Here is a 19,807-nt window from a genome sequence, read left to right on the forward strand (position 1 = left end):
GTCACCTAATCACATGTAAGGTGCTTAGACTTGCTGGCACAGCAACCATTCTCTGAGGTTATCCTCATTTTAGACATGAGGGAACAGAGACCCACACAGCTGAACTTCCCCAGTGTCTTCCAGCTGCACAGAACTGGCCCAAGTTCTTTGTTTTATGCCAAGAAGCTTTCTGTGGTTTTATCTCTCCTTTCTTACCAACCACAATACAATTTTGGCCTGGACCTCCTAAGTCCAGCTGTCACAGGGCTTCTTGGAGTATGGAAGTGGTAGCAGTGGGCTTAGTAGGAAGGGCAGAGATTTCTGGCAAAGGTGGTGGCTCTTGGTGGATACAAGGGTGTAAGAGGCAGTAACACTATCATATCTACTTAGCTGTGAGGTCATATAAATTAGAAATTGTTCCTTTATAACAGCACCACACAGGATATTGGGAGACCTTTCCAGGGGGCTGGGGCCCTGCATCAAAAGGAAAGGGAGTCAGTGAAACATATTGTTACTGTTAGTGACTCCATTTACTGTCCACAGGCCTGGGAACATGGATACATGGACTCCATTCCAAAGCCCTTTTAACAGTGTGGAGTATGCAGTGGTTATGCCTAGTCCAGTATTCAACAGCCAGCTAAAATAAGGAATGTCTGTCTGTCTGTCTCTCTCTCACACACACCCTAAAAACTACTCTTAACAAAAAAAAAAAAGGACTTTTGTGAATCTTGTAAAACCAATTCCTTTTTTGTTTTTGAGTATGACACTTATAATTTCCAGTTTTGGTTTTAAAGCAAAACACAAATTTTAAGACACTTCTGAAGTAATCTGAGAGCAGAATGCTAGATTTTTGCTAATTTTCAACTATTGCATGGTTGATTTATCCATAATTCAACAATTTTTTTTGCAACTTACCTTTCCTCTTCCTAAAGCATCCAAAAAAAATCAGGAGTCTTCAAAACATTAATTTCTTATGTTTTCACATTCGTAACTCATTGGTTTGCTTAATATGAAATGCTGTCATTACACTAAATAGGTACAACTTGAAACAGTTTGGAAATAGGTTGTTGAAATTAACTCAGGGAGAACCTGAGTGGATAGATACAGAATACTGGGCCAAAGCCCATCGGCCCTGGTGCTGAGTGTGCTTTACAGGCAGAAGGCCATATGCTTTACAAATCGAATGGAAAGTGCTGGTTAAGTGAGAACTGGAGGACAGAACTTCTACTGAATGTTGGCTGATTTTCAGAGAAGAATCGCATTTGCAGATCCTACTTCCACCAGCAGGTGGCAGACAGGGTTCACGAGCTGGTTTTGGCTTGGCTGGAAGCGGAGCCTTTGCCCCTCTGAAAGGCTGAAAGCAGCCCGGCAACCTTCCTTCTCATCACGTGAAACCCCCTTTTTTTTTTTTTTTTTTTTTTTTTTTTTTTTTACGTGAAACCCCTTTTGTCTTTCCGCTTGGATAGCCTAGCAGTGTTCCTCTCCAAGTCAATGTGGGCAGAATCCCGGGACTGTGGTAAGGGATCCCAGGACCATGAGAATACACTGGTGCTCCCACTTATCTTCTCCTAGCCTCAGTTTCTCCCCTGAGATGGGGCCAACTCCTATCTTGTTGAGGAATCAGTCCCTTCAATTTCTTTCTCTTTCTCCTTGAATAGAGAGGAGAGCAATATTTTACCTTCTGGGGAAGCCGGTGACCCAAATCATCTGCTAGTAGATTGCCTGACAGTAGATCTGGGTATTGGTCTCCAATGACCCCCTCCCTCCTCACAGTTCCCCAAGAGGACTCTTGATGGCTGATGCTGCTGGGTGCCCTTGGCAGGCATCTGGCTTCCTGGTTGGTAAGACCACAGGTGGCCTGTGGTCAGCCTGCCTCACCACTCTGGAAGTTACTAGCCAACTTGGGCATGTGGGCTTATCCCTCACGGTATGAAGCCAGCTCTTCTTGGAAGCACCAATAGCCTGGCATTTAAAGCATCAGTGCAACAGTGTATACTTGACTGTAGGCAGATGGATGGTTGGGCCTGAGGGACTTTTCCCGAGATAGTGATCAGAAATTGGGGCACTTTAGTGTTCAGGGTAGCAAGAGGTGATAGGTAAGGACACTATGAGCAGGAGCAAGTGAAGGAACACCAGCCCAGTCTGCTCTGAGGCCACTCCTTTGTTGCTCCCTAAATCCCAACCCTAGGAGCTCTGGCCCAGGCCAGTACATGTGCTGTGGTGGCCAGGTAGACTTTCTTATAGGGTCTGCCCTAATGGACCTCTGAAGTCTGGGGATGAGCTGGAGAAGGAAGGTAAAATGGGCATGGAAGGGAGAGGGACTAGTACTAGCCCGAGGGAAGTGTGGAGAGAAACAGGGCCCAGCTCGTGGGGCCCCAGGAGGACAGAGAACTGGCACGTCCCATCACCATGGCTCCCTTTTCCTTTGTACACATGCCTTGCTCCCCCGCACAGGCCCGGGTGCAGAAGTGAGCTGTACAGTGCCCATGCTGAGCTCTGCCTCATAGGCTCTAACCCTGGAGCAGATACGGGGTGAAGCAAAAGCAAGCAGGTTATGGTGGAAGGCTTGTGAGGAATTCCAGACCAGCTGCCAGCTGCACAGGCCCAGGTGGCTCAGCGGGGGAAGGAAGAACTGACAGGAAAACTGTCCTGCCCTGGGCACAGGGAATATGGAGCAAAACGTAGATTTGCATCAATCCAGCTTCAGTGACTGTGATCACACTGGGTATTCCTCAGAGCTTCGTAAGGCCATTCCACTGTGGGACACCCCGAGGACTTCCAACTCTGTGAGCAACTTGGTAACACCCATTCTGCATGACCATAAAGGAGTCAGGCATCCAGACATCGTGCCATGACAGCAAATTTAATAAAGAATGCAAAATGTTCCCAGTGGGCTACTCTGATCCCAGGTGCTTGGGTGGTCACGGGATTGTCCCCCCTGACACCTACCAGGCCCTGCATGGTCGGAGCAGCATCCAGATCCTACATGGGGCTTGGGCTCCCAACAGTCCCCCTGGGGGTGTCAGGACTCCTCCCTCCAGCTGGCTCCAGAGCTCCTGGCACCACTGAAGCCCAGGTCCAAGCTGCAGGGGTTTGTGGCTCCTCCTGAGGCAGGCAAGCACTGCTGTGGGAGGGAGCTCTTTCCACATCTTCACTTTTGGGCTTTGTCACCTTTTGCCCCAACAGTCAGGCTTCCCAAGGTTGAGAAAAACTCCTCCATTTCCTTCTGCAGCAGCTGGTTCCTCTTCTCTGCATCTTCCCGTGCCCGCTCTGAGTTCCTCAGCTTTATTTCCAGCATTGTATGCTTTTTCTTTTCTTGGTCCAGTTCTTCTTCTAGCCGTGACATTTGTTTCCTCAGGCTGGCACTACCTTCTTCAAGTCTTTAAAATGAAGAAGAAAGACACTGATTTAGCCTTTGGCTGGCTGGGTTTCAGAAAACATGTACCTGCATGCACTCCTTCCAAAGGAGCTGGTCAGGCGGCCCATGGTGGAGAAAGATGAGCACAAGCTGAGACCTGGCTCTGGGATGGGCCCTGTAGGCCTCATCAGCTCCTCGCAGGACCCTGGCACTGACCCTCGAGCCAACAGGCCTCACCCCCAGGGGACCTCCCCTCAGCCTGTGATCCAGAAATGCCAGCGTGAGCATCTAGCCGTTTGGCACTTGAGGCTGGAGACCTCTCTTGAGTCCTTGCTAAAATATAAAGTCTGCCACCCTCCCGCCCAGCCAACTGTCCACAGAGGAATGGACTGCCGGCTGGCAGAAAACAGGACCGGTCCCCAAATGGAGAGGGAAGTAGGAAACTGTCCCCGTGCCTTTGCTCTTCTGCGAGGCTCCTTGTGCTCCGGCCTTCCTCTGGTTGCCCCACCTCCCATGGCCCCCCAGGTCCCAGCCAGACACTGCGACTCACTGGAAACCCCATTAGGGTTGTCACCTCCACTACTCCTTGTCCTTCATGCCCCAGCTCAGATGTCTCACCCTCGGTGATACTCCTCTGGATCCTCCCCAGGAGGCCACATTAGTGTTTCTTATGCCACCGCAGACATGCTGCTATGGATGTTGACACCATGCTGTGCCAAGGTTGGCCCATCCGTCTTTTCGACCAGATGACTACATCCTATGAGGCCTCTGGGGCACGCTGAGCCCAGCCCCTGGGAGCCAACATACGGCAGTGTGAGCCCCAGGCTGGCTATTTATTAAGCAACATGGGCTGCTCTGAGTTCTGGTGTCTTTTCTGAAAAAATACAGGTGCCAACCTTCCCCCCAAGAGCTACCGCTACTAGGGACGAAGAAGAACCAGGAGCACACAGCACAACACCTGTTACTTGTACATGAAGTAAATATCCATTCCCCAGCCTGTCCAGGAGGAAGCCCAGGCCTCCACCCTCAAGCACTGAACACAAAGCACGAAGAAGGCAGGAAAGCTCCCTGCACCCCAGCCCTCCATCTGGGGAGCACAAGACATGCCATCAGAAGAACCTCTCCACAGACCCCTCATTGCTCGTTCCTCTGCCCTGGTGCTCTCAAGCTCAGGCCTGGGCTACCCGTCTGCTTCTCTATGTGGGTCTTTATATGACCTCACCCAGTCTCCAGACTCAAAGCATCATTTACACGCTGGCAACCCCTCACAGCCTCCATCTCCCTCAACTCCACTCAGAAACCTCATAAGCACTGCACCTTAACAGGTCCACAGATAGCTCCTGATCCTTCTCCAAGCCACTTCTGCAGCCCTGGTGTCCCACTCAGTGAACATCTTCTTCCAGTTACTCCGCCAAGACAAAAATATTGTCCCTTAAGTCAGTTCTTTCACTCCCACATCGGACCAATTAGGAAAAACTTCCAAATACATTGATAATCTGGCTCTTCTCCCCATCTCGACTGCTGCCCCTTAGGTCCATGATACCCACCTGTCTAGCCTGGAGCCCCACCCTGTGCCCTCTACCCCCTTTCTCACACTCCCCTCCTCCCCACTCTTTCTTCTTCCTGCCTCTCCCGGCCAGAACCCCCGGGCTTCTGCACCTGGCCTTCCCTCTATCCCAGCATTGCCTTCCAACCCTCACTCCCCATGCCCCCCTTCCCTTCACCCTGCTGTGTTCTCCTCCTTTATCTAACCTTCTAACACACCATACATTTTTAAAATCTATCTTGCTTACAGTCTCTCTCCGCCCCCAACTCCCAAGCACCACCAAATTAAGAATGAGGGCAAAGGTTTTGATCAGTTTTGATCTTGGCTTGTGTCTAGTACAGTATCTGCACATCACAGACACTCAGTGGATTCTCTTTGGGAATACAGGATTTGGCACAGGGGAAGGGTTCTGAGTCCTGGGAGGCAGGGCAGAAAGCTGGTTTCTCCCAAACCACTAGACAGACCCAGTGCTGACTGACTCCATATGTGCAGACGTATTCCCCAAAGACCCGCTGGGTGAGGCTCCAGTCTTTCTTACGCTCACACAGACTCTTCTCTCCCTAGACCACCCCTCCAACCAGGATGACAACATGACCACTCTGCTAGTGAGGATGCTACAAGGGCCGTTCCTTCCACCCCTTTGCCTCTGAGAGCTTTAGCTTATCTCCAACCCATGAAGCAGGAGGTTATGTGAGCAGCAAAAGCTTCCTGAGCACTCTGGATGCACCAGGTCCTGTGCTGAACACTCTCATCTATTGTGGCACTTAATCCTCATGACAAATGGGTGAGGTCACCGGAGCCCAGAGAGCCTGCCCAGGCAGACATTTGGCCAGTACACGCTGGGGTCAGAGAGCCTGCCTGGGATGCTCGGCCAATACACAGTGGACAGGGACCTAGCCCTAGGCAGTCTTATCCAGAGCCCTCCATGAAACAACACTGCATTTTCCCCTGAGAAGCCAAGTTCTTAGCAGGTCAAAGAACTAGAAGCTCAAGTTGGTCCACAAATAGCTAAGGAAGTGAGAAGTTGGTTCTGACTTCCTCTGAGGCTATGTGAGGACAGCCTTCACCTAGTAATATTTCCCATGTATTCTGTAGTTTTTGTCTGTGAGCTCATCTTCAGGTCTGTCATCATCTTCCTCTGTATCTGCAGGGTGTTCCACTGTTCCCTCTGCCTGGTAAATTCCAACCCAATGCTCACATTTGTGAGGTTTCCACCTAGCTTATACCTCAGTTTTACTCATGTGGTGTCTTTCCTCCTCCTTGCTCAGCCCATTCCTACTGGTCCTGCAACTCCTGGCTCAGGTATCACCTGCCATGACCCTCCCTGACCTGACCTCCTGCAGAACAAAAGGACCAAACGCTGCCATTCCTACTCCCTTAGAAATATCAGGCTCTGAGTTAGAAGCAGGAACCCCCATCTACCTCCACTGTCTGATGGGGAAAAGAGGACCTCAGAGCCCACTAACACCTTCGGCCAGTGGGTGGGGCCTGATTTATAGGTCAGATAGCTGGGGCCAGGGATGGAAGCCTGAGATGTTGGTGGAAGCACTGCACACTGGCCAGTGCAGGCCCTGCTGGTAACCTTGGAGAACCTGGTGCCTCAGAGCTGGAAAACACCTTCCTCCCAGGGAGGCTGGAAGGATCAAACTAGGGCCATCTGTGAACAAACTTGCAAGGCTCAGCATGTGGCACAAGGCATCCTCCTGTGGCCAGGGAAGGTAGGAGGGCAGGGCTCAGCACAGCCAGCTCCCTTCTCATAGGAAATTGGACTTACAATCCTGGAAGGAGCCCTCATTGCATATCAGGCCCAACCACGGTCAGCCAGTGAGGCTGGCCTGGGGCCTGCATTGCATGTGGGCACTTCTGGGGTCCATGCACACCTCAGGGAGCCCACCTCCTCCCTGAAGGCCACACGGGGACTCCCATGCTGAGTCTCTCTGTTAAAGGTGCTCTGAGCAGCGCAGGCTGAGATTCTGACTCACTGGCTCACTCAGCAGGCATTTGTGGAGCTCTGAGTGCATGCCCGACCCTGTAGCTCCTGAGCTTCTCCAGACAGAGGACCCTACCCCCTCCATTCCCAACCCTGTCCTGGGGGCCTTCTCCCAGAAAAGTGGCTTCCAGGGGCTGGCTGCTCTGAGCCTCACCTCGGGGAGGCTTTCTTTCAGAACCAGAGGCCATGACCGGAGGCCAACTACCCAGGGCCGGCGCCCGCGAGCTACTGACCACAAGGGCTCTGCCCGGCCCTGGGAGTGCCAGCCTCGCACTCACCCCAGGGCTGCAGCCCTTTACCTTTTTATACTTGTCTCGTACTCAGTCCTCTGCCGGCACAGCTCTGCCCTGAGCTCCGTGACCAGGCCCTGGAGAGCCTTGGAGCAGCGGGCATAGTCCTGGGTCGGGCTGCCTGGGTCGCTGGGCTCGCTGCTGCTGATGCAGGTGCCCACGTCATCTAGGCCACGGCCCAGCTCCGGAGATCGGTGGTCCTCACTGCTGCTGGGGAAAGGGGAAGGTTCGAGGGCCCCCTCAGTGTGCAGGGAGCTGCAGGCGGACGAGTCGCTGGCCCGGCAGGCCGTGCAGCTGCTGACTGAGCCCCTGGCCGATGCCTCGTAAGAGGAGGCCCCCGACCATGCTGTGCTGGCCACACTGGGAGTGCTGGGAAACAGGCCACCGGGAGGAGGCACGTTGTCATAAGTGGAGAGTCTCTGCGCAGAACTGGAGTCCTTGAGCCGTTCTCCCGAAGAGGCCCAGCGGTGGCCACGCAGAGAGGACAGCCCGTTCATGAGCCAGTTCCCTCCAGAGATGATGGGCACCTCCAGGGATGAGTTGCCCACCTTCGGGCTCCCCGAACGGGACCCTGACTGCCAGAAGGAGGACTTCCAGTTGGGCAGAGTCTGCACCTTCTTCCCAGGGCTGGTGGTGACAGGGCTGCCTCGGCGACCCAGGCCCGTAGGAGAGGTTCTGGATAGTGCCGCCACAGTGGCCCCATCCAGAGATGAGGTCCTGTGTGATGGCAGGCCAGGGGTGCTGGGGCTGCTGGGTTCCGGCTGGGCATCCCTCGGGACCTCCTCCGAGCCCCAGCTCACTGTGCACGGTGGGCCCCCACGCGGGGAGGCCAGTCCTTCCTCGGCCCTCGCAGCGAACAATTGGCTGTGTTTGTGGATCAGGACAGTCATCAGGTGCTGGACCAGAGAAGTGCCTGCCAGGAAGAGAGTGAGAAAGCCTGGCTGTGGCTGTCTTAAGTCCGGGCTCTCTAGACCACACCCAACCTGGGGTGCCCCTCAAGAGAGGAGCCAGAGCTTGCCGTCTGTCTCTCCAGAGGAAAGGATGGCCACCACATCCTCCAGACCCAGCACAGCCTGAAGAATCCTGCCCACGAATCCCCTTCCCTGGACACAGAGGAGGCACTGTGCCGCCCCGCCAGGGCGGGCACTATGGGAAGTGGCAGGCACTATGCCCAGTGAGGCTGCAGGGTGAGCCAGCAGCAGGACCTAGACGTCACAGCCTTCTCAGCTGTACCATGTCAGTCCCCTGTACTGCCAATGAGGGCTGTGCCTGGCTGGCCACATTCTGGGGGGGGGCACAAGGCTCTGGGACAGGGACAGAGATGTCTTACACACACACATAATCCCACATCCACATGGTCACAACTCACAAATGAATGTATGCAGCCCCCAACATGCACAACCTGCCCTTGCCTCCCCCTGCATGCTCTCCCTCTCTCTCTCCCCCTCTCTCTGTCACACACACACACACACACACACACACACAGCGACACACACACACACAGTGACACACACAATACCTCTTCTCCAGGCCACAGCCCCTGAGATGCAGCCTGTAGTGCCTGACACAGGGGCTTGGGGGTCCGCGATGAAAGGGGGGGGCAGTACAGTGGAACCATGGTACCTATCTGCTTGCCGTGTTCCCTCCTATTACCCTCCACTAAAGACCAGAGACTGGGAAGGTTTTCAGGTGATAAGGAAGGAGGGGTGGTCGGGTGGGCCCTCCCACTAGGGGTAACCTTATAAGGGTCCTGGAAAACATAAGGAATCCTTAGGCCACAAAAGTGGGTGAAGCAGGAACTCGGTGTTTGCTGTTGGCCATTTGTTCATCCTGGCAGGCCCAGAACCTAGGAGCTCAACGTGAGAGAGTGAGCTCAACAGTCCCAGGGAGATCTGAGCAAGCGTGCCACCCCAAGAATCCCAAGCAGCTGCTATTGCTATTTTTTATCACTATTATTATTATCTCCCCCAGGGAATGGCTCTGACATCTGGGAGCCAGCGACAACTAAATAACATTTACTTAAGGGAAACAAAAACATCACTGTGTATTCAAGGACAAGGGAGCTGACCTCTTTCCCCCACCCCAGCCTCTCCTGCCATTCTAATTGCTCCCAAGGACCCCACCCACAGGCCAAAGTTCCTTTTGCTTTTATAGCTGGACCCCATGGGGTTGGGGAAGGGGTGGTGAGGTGGTCTAGAGGCTCCTGCCAGGTCCCCGGGACACAGCCCCTTCCTACCGGCCGGGCCCTGGGCTGGACTGATGTAGGGTGATGCTTCTGAGGACGCGCCTGGGACTGAGGGGAGGCCAGACCCAGGCAGCACCCGGTACCGCCGTGCACCCCTCCACTGTTACCTTCCATGATGGTTACTGGGTCTTCTATCTGTGGCCGAAGTATATTAGGTCCAAAAACAGTTGCCAGGTTCTGGACGCTCATCTTGTTGACATTTGAGTGGGACTGAACTTCATCCAGAAACCTGTACAATAAGGAAGAAGCAGCTGGCAGAGAAGCAAATGCTGATGCCAGATCCAAACTCAGAAGAGGGCAGAGCTTCCCCCTCTGTGGGGCAGGAGGCAGCCATCCAGAGCAGAGGCCAATGGGGCAAGGGAGGACACAGGACTCTCCTGCCTGCAGTGGGGGCAGATGCCCCAGAAGGCCCAGAGCCCTCAGGCATGGCGCTAGATGAGGGCCACACTGCATGCCTGCTCCCAGCACCTGGGCCTAGGCCGTTGTGCTCAGGAGACTGACCCCTGAAGGGAGGGGAGAGGGACACGCACCCAGAGAGGACTCCAGGGACAGAGGGTGCATCTCTCCTCTTCAGAAATGATGCACCGGAGACTATCGAACACCACCTGCTCCCATGGGAGTGTCAGCTCCATGGGCATAGGGGCTGTGTTCTTTATGCCCCTCACTGGCTCCAGCAACACCTGGGGAGGGTGGGTGTGGGGTGTGAGAATGACCGGGGCCCCTCTGTAAAGGGAACTGAGCCAAAGTGCAGGAAGGGAAGCTCTCTGCCCCTACTCACTTACTTGCAGATATATCTGAGCAGGTTGTAGTTGGCCAGGGGAAGGCTGCTCACTTGTTTAGCCAACTCCAGAGTCCCCTTGGGATTGAAAGAGAAAAAGAGCATTTCAAAGGCCAGCAAGGAGACTCCAAGGCCCTTTTGCTGGAGGGAGGGCTGGGAGCAGGGGCAGGAATCAGAGTCCAGACCTGTAGCCAAGCCTCAGGGGACCAGAAGGTGTCACCACCTCCATCTCCCTCAGAGGAGCAGTGAGGCCAGGCTTGTGACATCTTGTGGGAGCCGATTTACTCTGGAGAACTGATGTGAAGGGTATGCCTCTGCAGGGCTAAAGAGGAATGTCAGGGCCAGGGCTCAGCACATTTATGGAGACACAAATATTTGCCAGGTAAAGACCCCTCATCTCCCACAGGGCCAGAAGGTCAGCATATAGTCCCTGCCCAGCCAAAGGCACCTGCAGGAGAGGGTGATGGTAGGCTGGGAGCCCTCTGTCCTGGAAGTAGTCACAAAGTCTTTTGGGAGAAGACAGGATATAAATAGATGAAGGGTCTGGTGGTTTCTGAACCCAATGGCTGGCCTGGGTAGCCTAAGGTTGAGGTGGGTAGTAGGAGGAATCCCTACTGTGTGGGGGTCCAGACCTGGGCCCCAGGCACCCAGAACCATGACGGGAACTCGGCCTGTCCCTCCCAGAGACTGAGGTCTGCACACAGAGAGGACCGTATGCAGACAGGGGATGCTCTCAGCACCCTGCATTCAGAGCCGCCCCCCCGCACAACATGCAGACAGCAGGATGTTCCAGGCCCCCCTTCACAGAGCAGGAGGTTCGTGACCTCCCATCTTACAGAGCAGGCTGTGGGCCAGGATCTATGGGCCAGGAAAGTCAGTTTGTGCCCCGCTCCATACACCCGCCTCCCAGCAGACCCGCTTTCCAGAATGGGCCCCAGGAGCTACTGACCTCCCCCTCGTCCTTGGTGAGCAGCTGGGCACAGCTAAGGAAGTCCTCATACCTGGCGAAGGGGACCACGGGCTCAGGGAGCTCCCGCAGGTAGAGCTTCAACAGAGAGGCCACCGTGTGCACGTCTGTTGTGCTGTGGGCAGGGGGACATGCATGAGGCCTGGGACACCAGGGAACCCCAGCGGTGGCCAGCACCGAGGGAGCCTCTGCTCTCCTGTCCGTGTGTGTTTGTGTGTGTACAGTTAGCCAGGAAACCGGCAGGAGTGAAGGGCCCCTTTCTGCTGGCCTGGTGGTCCCTCTGGGGTCCTCTGCAGGGCAACATGAGAGCTGCTCCGCTCTAAGCAGGCACTGGGTGATGGGAAGCCTGAGCCTGCTCTCCCCCCACCCCCAGACTGGCCCACAGTGTAAGGGGAGGGGCCATGGCAAAGGCACCTGGCATGCTAGCCTGCTGAACTCCTGGAAAGAGCAGGCGTCCCTGGGCCCTGGCCACTAGGGCCCAGGCAGCTCAGAGGTCGGGCCCTCCCTCTCAGCCTCTGGGCTCCTAGGCACATTATAGACGCCTGGGCGTCTATGTTCATCACCCTATTTCCAGCGCCCCAGTGCTCTGTGTGTCCACTCGGAGGCCTCAGTTTTCTGCTCCCCAGCTTGGATTTGCCCAAGCTGGCTTTCCCCCAGTGAAGAGCAGCAGCCCTGGGCCTATTGGCCTCTGGGTTCAGGTTCTAAACTGGGGTCTTGGCACCTCCTCTAAGCTTGCCTTCCTGGATGGACCTGGGCACTAGGTATTTCATGTTTTTCTAGGGCCCTGGATTTAAACCCTGAGCCTGCATCTTCCTCATGGCAGGAACTCAGGAAAGATGAGGCTGGGGCCAGGAGAATGCGGCTGTGCCCTTAAGGTGTCACCTGGCCTTGGCTGTCCACAGCTGGTCTTGCTGAGTTAAGCCCTAGGGTCCCTTCTGGCTTCTCAAGCTGGAGCCCCATCCTGGCTCCTCCTCTATGCCCTCAGCTTTCAGTACTCCTGGGCCTGGGAGGCCTGGCCCACAGCCGGGGTCCGCAGCCCCAGTCCACAGCCTTCTGCCCCCAGGTTCCTGTAGCCAGATCCTCTGCCCTACCCTGGTCTAGGGAGTCTGGCCCAGCATTCTGTCTCCCCTTCTTTCCTCCCTGCCTAGAAACACACTTCCTCATCCTCTCCTTCTTTCCCTACTCACTGCAGAGCTTTCCTTTTAAACAGTGGCTTAAGGCTTTTTCTTGGTACTCCTTGAACCACGCCCTCCTCACCACCCTCTCCCACTACACACACCTGCCCTGAATCCAGGCACCCTATCCCAGCACCCAAGGAGAATGTTCTGCAGCCCACAGCTCTGTGGATGCCCACCAGACTGAGAGCCCCACAAAGGCAGGTACTGTCACCTGTCCCGCTCACTCCCCCAGGACCAGGCTCACAGCATGTGGTGGAAGGGGGCTGGGTGCACAGGCAGGGAGGACAGCTCAGGGGTCCCAATCAGCTTCTGCCCTTTCTGTGGGCAGGACTCAGACAGAGGGAGCTAACCTGAGAGCCTTAGTTTCCCCACCTGTTAGATAACACTTCCATTCCTTGGTATCTCTTCTTTCCTAAGGGCAGACCTCCCCTCAGAATGGGGGCAGTCCCAAGCTCTACATCTACTGACAGACTTGCCCACTGCAGTGATGGGTCCTGGTAGAGGCTTGAGGGACTGAGGGTGTTCTGCCCCAAGAGAAGGGCTGGGAAGGCCAGGGCTGCCAGCAGGAACCCATGGGCTTATCTGTGACTGTGAAGGCAGAGCTGAGACGCTCCAACAGAGGCCAAGGCTGGCTTGATGCAGGAAGAACTTTCTATGAAAACTACTCTGTGATGGGTGGGGTCCTGTCTGGGAGAAGAGGCCCCAAGGAGCCACCTCCCTGGTCATAGCCCTCCCTGGGCTCCTAAGTGAAGTTGACTCTACCCACACAGTACAGCCCTCGATGGGGAAGTCCCAGTGATGGGATAGGACAGGTACCGGCTCCCCACCCCTGGTATCTGAGAGAATATGGGGCTGCACCATCTTGCCACTGAAGGGGCCTGAAGGGTGGGAAGCTGAGAGAGGGGCCCTGCAGAAGGCCTAGAGTCCCAAATGGAACCAGCAGAGGCCCTTCTTTTCCCCTGTCTGGGTTGGGTTTACAGGCATCCACTGTGGAAACAGCCTGCATAGTCATGAGTGTGCCTCATCCGTGGCAGGATCCATCCCTGAGAGGAGGCCCACGGCTGCTGCACTGATTTTGTGCCCAATGCTCTGCCCATGGGAACAGTTGGGTGCTGGGGGTGCTAACTGAGCACACGTGCTACTGTGGGGAGCCATGCCACCACCACCTTGCTGCCAGGCTTCCTGGAGGCCAACCTACTGCCCCTGGAGCTTGTGTCCTGGGAGGAGCCCCTACAGCAGGAAATGGACAGGTGATCCCATCTCTACTGCTTTCCCTCAGGAGCTCACCTGTCAAACAGTGGTTTTTCCCCACAGTCGAAGGAATCCTGCAGGTCCCTCACCAGGTTGGCTTGGCCTGGCATGCGGAAGAGCCCCTCCTCAGTGAGCCCGCGCTCCCGGATGAAGTCCACACACTGTTCCACCAGCAGGGGGGCCAGACGGGGGCCATACTTCCGCTCATGGTGGACTGTGTCCTCTAGGCGCTGCCCAAAGATCCCTGGGCACAGAGAGGAACTGGTCACACTCTCAGCTGTCCAGCTCAGTGGTGGGGGAAGGGTGCTTTGGACAATGGGGGGCCAGAGGTGCTGTCAGGGCCAAAAGTGTCTCTCTTCTGAGGGAGCAGATGAGGATCTGGAGGGAGGGGTCTATACCAGGCAGCTGGACCCTGGGCCACAAGCAGGAGGGGACGGTGGGCAGGGGGCCTATCCTGTGCTGTGGAATTTGTCTAAGCCTGAAGAACTTTCAGAGGGCCCTCAGGGAACATGAATTATGCATTTTATTGATTCATTTATATGTACAACACTCACCTCCAAACAGGAGTGACTTACATTGAAAATCCCAGAACTATGTCCCCCAAAAGATGTGCCCTAGAATGTTCTTAGCAGCATTCTTTGCAATCCGTCCAAATGGGAAACCACCTAATGCCCATCAGCAGTAAAATGAGTGGGCATGTCATGGTCTACTCATACTGTGCAGAACCAGACAACCATAAGAACAGATGGCAAACAGCTCACACAAGACAGAGGACTCACTGATGTGAAAACTTACTCGTGGCTCAGCATCACCGATCGTTAGGGAAATGCAAGTCAAGCCACAGTGAGGTACCACCTTGCACCCCGGGAGGATGACTACTATCAAATCAGAAAGCAGCAAGTATTGGTGAGGATGTGGAGAGATTGGAACCCTTGTGCACTGTTGAAAGGAATGAAAATGGTGCAGTCACTAGGGAAAACAGGGCAGTGCCCTCAAAAATGTAAAACAGGATTTCTGTATGATCCAGCAATTCCACATGTAGGTAAATAAGCAAAGGAACCAAAAGCAAAGACTTGAACAGACACTTCTACATCCATGTTCATAGTACATTATTCGCCATATTCAAAAGGTAGGAGCACTTGGCGGGCTCAGTCAGTAGAGCCTATGACTCTTGATCTCACAGCCAAGAGTTCAAGCCCCAGGTTGGGTACAGAACTTGCTTAAACAAAACCAAACAAAACAAAAGCCAAAGGTAGAAACAACCCAGGTGTCTGTCAAAAGATAAACGGATAAACAAAACGTGGTACATACATACAATGGAATACTATTCAGAATTAAAATAAAAAGGAAACTCTGACACATGCTCCAATGTGGATGAATCTCAAAAACATTATGTCAAAGTGAAATAAGCCGGCCACAAAAAGACCAATACCGTATGATTTCGCTTCTGTGAAGTACTTACAATAAGAATTCATAAAGACAGAAAGGAGAATGGTGGTTGCCAGGGACTGGAGGATGGGGGCAGGAATGGAGAGCTACTATCTAATGGGGTAGAGTTTCAGTTTTACAAGATGAAGGAGTTCTGGAGCTGGAAGGTGGTGATGACTGCACATTGTAAATGTACTTAATGCCACTGAGTTGTATGTACACTTAAAAATGGTTAAGATGGTAAATATTAGCTCTATTTCACCAAGAATGTTTAAGAATTAAAAAATAACTGCAGGCAGAAGCCAGACCTAGAGTTCACACTGCATGACTCCATCTATGTAACATGCAACACCAGAGCAGGATGTGGTTACCCTGGTGGGTCAGTGACTGGAAGGGGTCGGAGGGGGCTTCGGGAGTGCTGGTAGTGCTCTGATTCTGGACCTGGGTACTCCTTACCCAGCTGTATTCACTTTGGAAAAAATCATTAAACTACCCTTGTGATTTATATACTTTCTTATACGCTACATTTCAATAATGTTTGTAAAAAAAAAAAAAAAAACCAATACCAAAACCAAAAACAAAAAAAAACAGGAAGCAGGAGATCCAGAGCATTTAATACAGGACAAGAGGCAAATGAGGGATAAAAGGAGAAAGAAAGAAGTAGAGGAACTCTGGACTGAGAAGATCTATGACAACTAAATATACAACCAGCTAAGAGGCTCCTCGCGGCCTAGGCCAAGAGCGGAAGTAGCTGAGGACCATAAAGCTCTCGCTCTCACAGTGATGGTAACAGGAGAAACACACTTCTCCCAGCCCTAAGCTCTATGAGGATTTTCAAATACCTAACATCTTCCACTTGCACACATGACGCAGAGACTTCCCCCACAGGGTGGCTTCTGGGGTGTGCCAGGGGCATGATGCCAGAGCTCCATTCTGTCCAGGCATGTGGCTGCCGGAGATGTGGATGGTGAGCCAGTCAGGTGAGCATTCAGTCTCTCCCTTACCCCTGAGCAGTGGAAGGACTCTGGGCACCTACTTAGCTCCCCCCACACTGGCTAGTTTAAAATAAGATACATCAGTTCCTAATACAGTGCCTGGCATAGAGCAGGACTCAGTAAATGTTCGTTCTCCCCCTGCTCGACCCAAGTACAAAGCCTACAGAGTCTGGGGGTGGTGAGACTTCTCCCTTCTAGAAAACATGCCCATGTAGAATGCACCCAGTGGTGCCATCAATACTTTAGGGAGAAGTGTGTGCATGCAAGTGGACTTGTGTGTGCACGTCTATGCATGCATATGCATGAGGAGAGGGCGCTAAAACAGCTAACACATGGCACTCAAGGTGCCAGGTCCTGCTCTCAGCACTTCAAAGACACCAGTGCATATAATTCTCATGCAGCTTGTAACCTAGGGACTATTACTTTCACATCACTATCAGCATCATCCCCATTTTTCAGATGGACAAACTGAGAGGCAAACAAGTTGAAGAGCATGCCCCAATTCACTCAGCACATGGCAGGGTCAAGGTTCGAACCCAAGCAGGCTGGTTCCAGGCCTAGAGAATGTTCTAGGCCACAGTGCTGCTCTTTACCCACACTGATGCCCGGATACCTGGATACTATCCACCCACCAGTCCTGTTCCCCAAGTTTCTCCAGTCTTCACTGGCAGTTCCCACAGACATGGTCAGCACTAAGCAGAGACTATAATACGACATGAAAGGAAAAGCTGTCTGCCTCCCGGGCCTGGGGGGAGAGCCCGGGGCCCCTGCCCACAGGGGTGTGGCCTGCGGGCCAGTCAACAGCGTCCTGGCCTCTCTGCCGAGCCTGAGAGTGGCCTGTGCTGGCCCTGGGGACACAGCACCACTGTTCCCCCTCCCCTCACCCAGGGCTCCATCACCAGTGCTCAACAATGGGCCCCATGGGCCCAGATGCTCTTGTTTAGCTGGTGTGCTAACCACTGTAATATGAGTTATTTAAAATCAGGAGGTTTCATATAAAAATTGATTTCCAGCTTCTCTTGCAAAACTCCACAGGTCCGGGGGCCGGGAGGTATTCCTGAACAGCAACAGGGGTGGCGTCCCGCCATCCATGGCCGGGACAGCACATCTCACGGTCCTCGCCAGGCCCTGCCACCTCATGCCCAGCCCAAGCCTGCCTTGGGGGAGGCCCTCACCCCTCTGCTTTGACCTGAACGGCACAGACGGCCCCAGGGTCCTGTGGGCATGGGAGGTAGGGAGCAGGGCGGTGATCCACGGGAGGTAGGAGCAGGAAACCATCACGTCACCACCTGAGGCAGTGCCAGGCCCTTCAGTGAGCGGGAAGATGACATGTTGAGGGGAGGCGCACGTGGGCCGAGGGTCCCCCAAAGGGGAGGGGGCTCGACTGGCACGGCACCCTGGGTGCCCACCTCCCTCTGGCCCGCCTCCCTCTCTGGTCAACGTTACATACTACTTGAGCCCCCTAAACCACACGTCTGCCTTCCTGCCTCTGGCCCGTGCATAGACCTCGGCCTGGAGGCTCCTTCCTCTCCAGTCTGGGCAAATTTCCTACCAGCCCTTGGGAGCAGCTCTGATGGCCCTCCTGCGTACTCCTCACCAGGAGCCCCTCCCTGTCCTTCCTAGCTAGTGCAGGATGGGGATCACTGAGGGGAGGATGGTGAAGGATCCAGAGATAGTGCTCCCCACCCCTGGGCTCACAGGGGACTGAAGGCCCGTCAGGGAAGAGAGACACTGAGGAGAATTCTACAACTCCTCCAGAGACCCACAAAGCTGGGGTAACCCCGTGCAGCCCTTTCTGCTTGCCCGTCTCCTGTCCCCAGGACACCTGCCATCCTCTGTCTACCTGTCCATCTACCCTTCCTCACCCTCGCACTCGGGCCTTACCCTGTTCTAGGTAGTGGAAAATGCAATGGGGCAAGCAGGCTGGCCAGACAGAGGGCAGCTGCTGCAGGGCTGGCCCACTGCTGCTCTGGCAGCACCGCCACCTCTAGGAGCCCCCTCCCAACCCCGGCACAACCAGGGCCTCCCTGGTAACCCTCATCGCTGCTCACCCTCCCTCCCAGACAGGGTTGTGAGCCAGGAATCAGGAAGTCCACCAACCCCAGGCGCTTCCAAATACAGGTGATTTGGGGGAGGAGGTGACGTTGAGACTGGGGTGCAAGAATTAGTGGGAGGCAGCCAAGCAGGCAGGTGGGAGTAGAGTGGGTGAGCAGAGGCCCCAGGGCAGGTGTGGGTGGGGTCTGATGGGGACTGCAGGGGCTGGAGAGTGGGTGTGAGGGAGCCTGCTGAAGAGGCAAGGATCCTCAGCTGAGCTGAGCACTGACCTTCTATGCTGCTCAGGGGCTTGGGAAATGGCAACACTGCCCCAGGGCACTCCAAGTGCTGAGCCCAGTGACAGGGCTGGCCTAGGGGTGGGGGTGGAGCCCCAGGCAGCAGGTGACGGTCACCACTGAAGGTCACAAAGACAAAGATTTGAGTCTAAGTGTGCACTGGTCTGGGTGTACGTTCCAGCTAAGCTACTGAGGAAAGGAGGGGGCCTCAGTTTCTCCACCTATAAACCGGGGTGACCATGCTGTTTTTAGGAGGCTGCCCTGAGGCCCTGCCCAAGGCACCACCACATCCCTGGCAGGGCTGTAGGGCAGGGCTGTGCCAAGCCTTGCAGGAGACTCTGGGGCCAGATGCTTTGTGGAGGGCCTGGGAGAGCTCACTGCAGCTCTGCCTCCTGGGTGTCCTCCCTGGTGGTCCTCCTGCTGGAGGCAACCTGCACTCAGGCTACAGAGCCTGGCCTCCCTCAGTCAGGATCTCTCTGGCAGAGCCAGGGCTGAGAAGAGCTGCGCTGACCTCCCTCGGCCCTCCTGGCACACCTCGATGGGGAGCCTTGCCAAGAACCAGTTCCAGTAGGTTTGTCAGATCCCTGGAAGCCCAGCTGGTGTGCAAGTTCCTCAAGGCCCCCGCCCACGCTCTTCCCCAGGTACCAAGGGCTCTGCCACGGAGAGGAAACTGGCAGAGGCTGCGCTTCCTCTGGATGAACCTGCCCGTGGACTCAGAGCTGGGCCAGGCCTCCCCCGCCAGCTCTCCCTGGCAAACATCGGCTCCCACTCTCCTCTCCCTGAATCACAGGCAGGAGCAGGAGCAGGAGCAGGAAGCCGCAGGCCGCAGGCCAGGTGCTCAGCGGGCTCAGCCTCTGTCCCTGATGACCTCGGGCTCTGAGCTCTTCTCTGCAGTTCCATGAGCTGTGAGCAGCCCCAGGAGGGCCTACCCCCGACAGGCACAGTGAAGCAGGTGCTGGGTCCATGTGGCCTTCTCCTGACCCAGGAAGGCGGCCCAAGGCCATGGCACTGCCAGCTCCTGAGGCCCCAGGAGGAAAGGAGGCAGGTGGGACTCCCTCGATGAGCTCATTCCTCAGTGGGGTCAGGCCTGCTCGGCTCTACCGGCTGTCTTGTTGGGGGATGGCGGGACAGGCAGGGGCTAGGCCACACTCGGGGGAAAGACACAGCTTCCAGCAACATTCTTAGTCTCCCTGCAGAGGTCAGGCCTTCCACCCTTCCCGCTCGTGTGCCCCCACCTGCCTGGCCCTGCTCCAGAGACTCTACAGCCTCCCAGCTGCCCTGGGGACAGAAAGCAGCCCCGGCTGACACCGGCCAGGAGACAGGAGACGGCGGCTCCACCAGGGTCTTGCCTAGGGCGAGCCGGCCCCAGCCGCGGGATCCCTGCCTCCTGGTGGTAGCCAGCCCGGCGCCGGGCACCGTGGCCTTCTGAGGCCCACGGCGGCGGGGGTGTGTGCAGACTGGGACAGCGCTGT

At 55.2% G+C, this 19,807-nt stretch overlaps 1 protein-coding gene across 3 annotated transcripts in view; it reads right to left on the reverse strand.

The window, feature by feature from the left end:
• Positions 1–2,823: 2,823 nt before the first annotated feature.
• Positions 2,824–19,807, reverse strand: part of ARHGAP22 (Rho GTPase activating protein 22) — a 135,205-nt gene continuing 118,221 nt past the window's right edge. For all 3 annotated transcript variants that reach the window (XM_025989692.2, XM_025989682.2, XM_072739272.1), the window contains 6 exons: positions 13,619–13,826; positions 11,136–11,268; positions 10,191–10,264; positions 9,516–9,637; positions 7,173–8,076; positions 2,824–3,359 (listed from right to left, as the gene is read on the reverse strand). In XM_025989692.2, the coding sequence (XP_025845477.2) occupies positions 3,131–3,359; positions 7,173–8,076; positions 9,516–9,637; positions 10,191–10,264; positions 11,136–11,268; positions 13,619–13,826 (1,670 nt within the window). In that variant the 3' untranslated portion in view covers positions 2,824–3,130. The remainder of the gene's footprint in view (positions 3,360–7,172; positions 8,077–9,515; positions 9,638–10,190; positions 10,265–11,135; positions 11,269–13,618; positions 13,827–19,807) is intronic.

This window comes from Vulpes vulpes, chromosome 15 (genome assembly GCF_048418805.1).
Source record: "Vulpes vulpes isolate BD-2025 chromosome 15, VulVul3, whole genome shotgun sequence".
NCBI lineage: Eukaryota > Metazoa > Chordata > Mammalia > Carnivora > Canidae > Vulpes > Vulpes vulpes.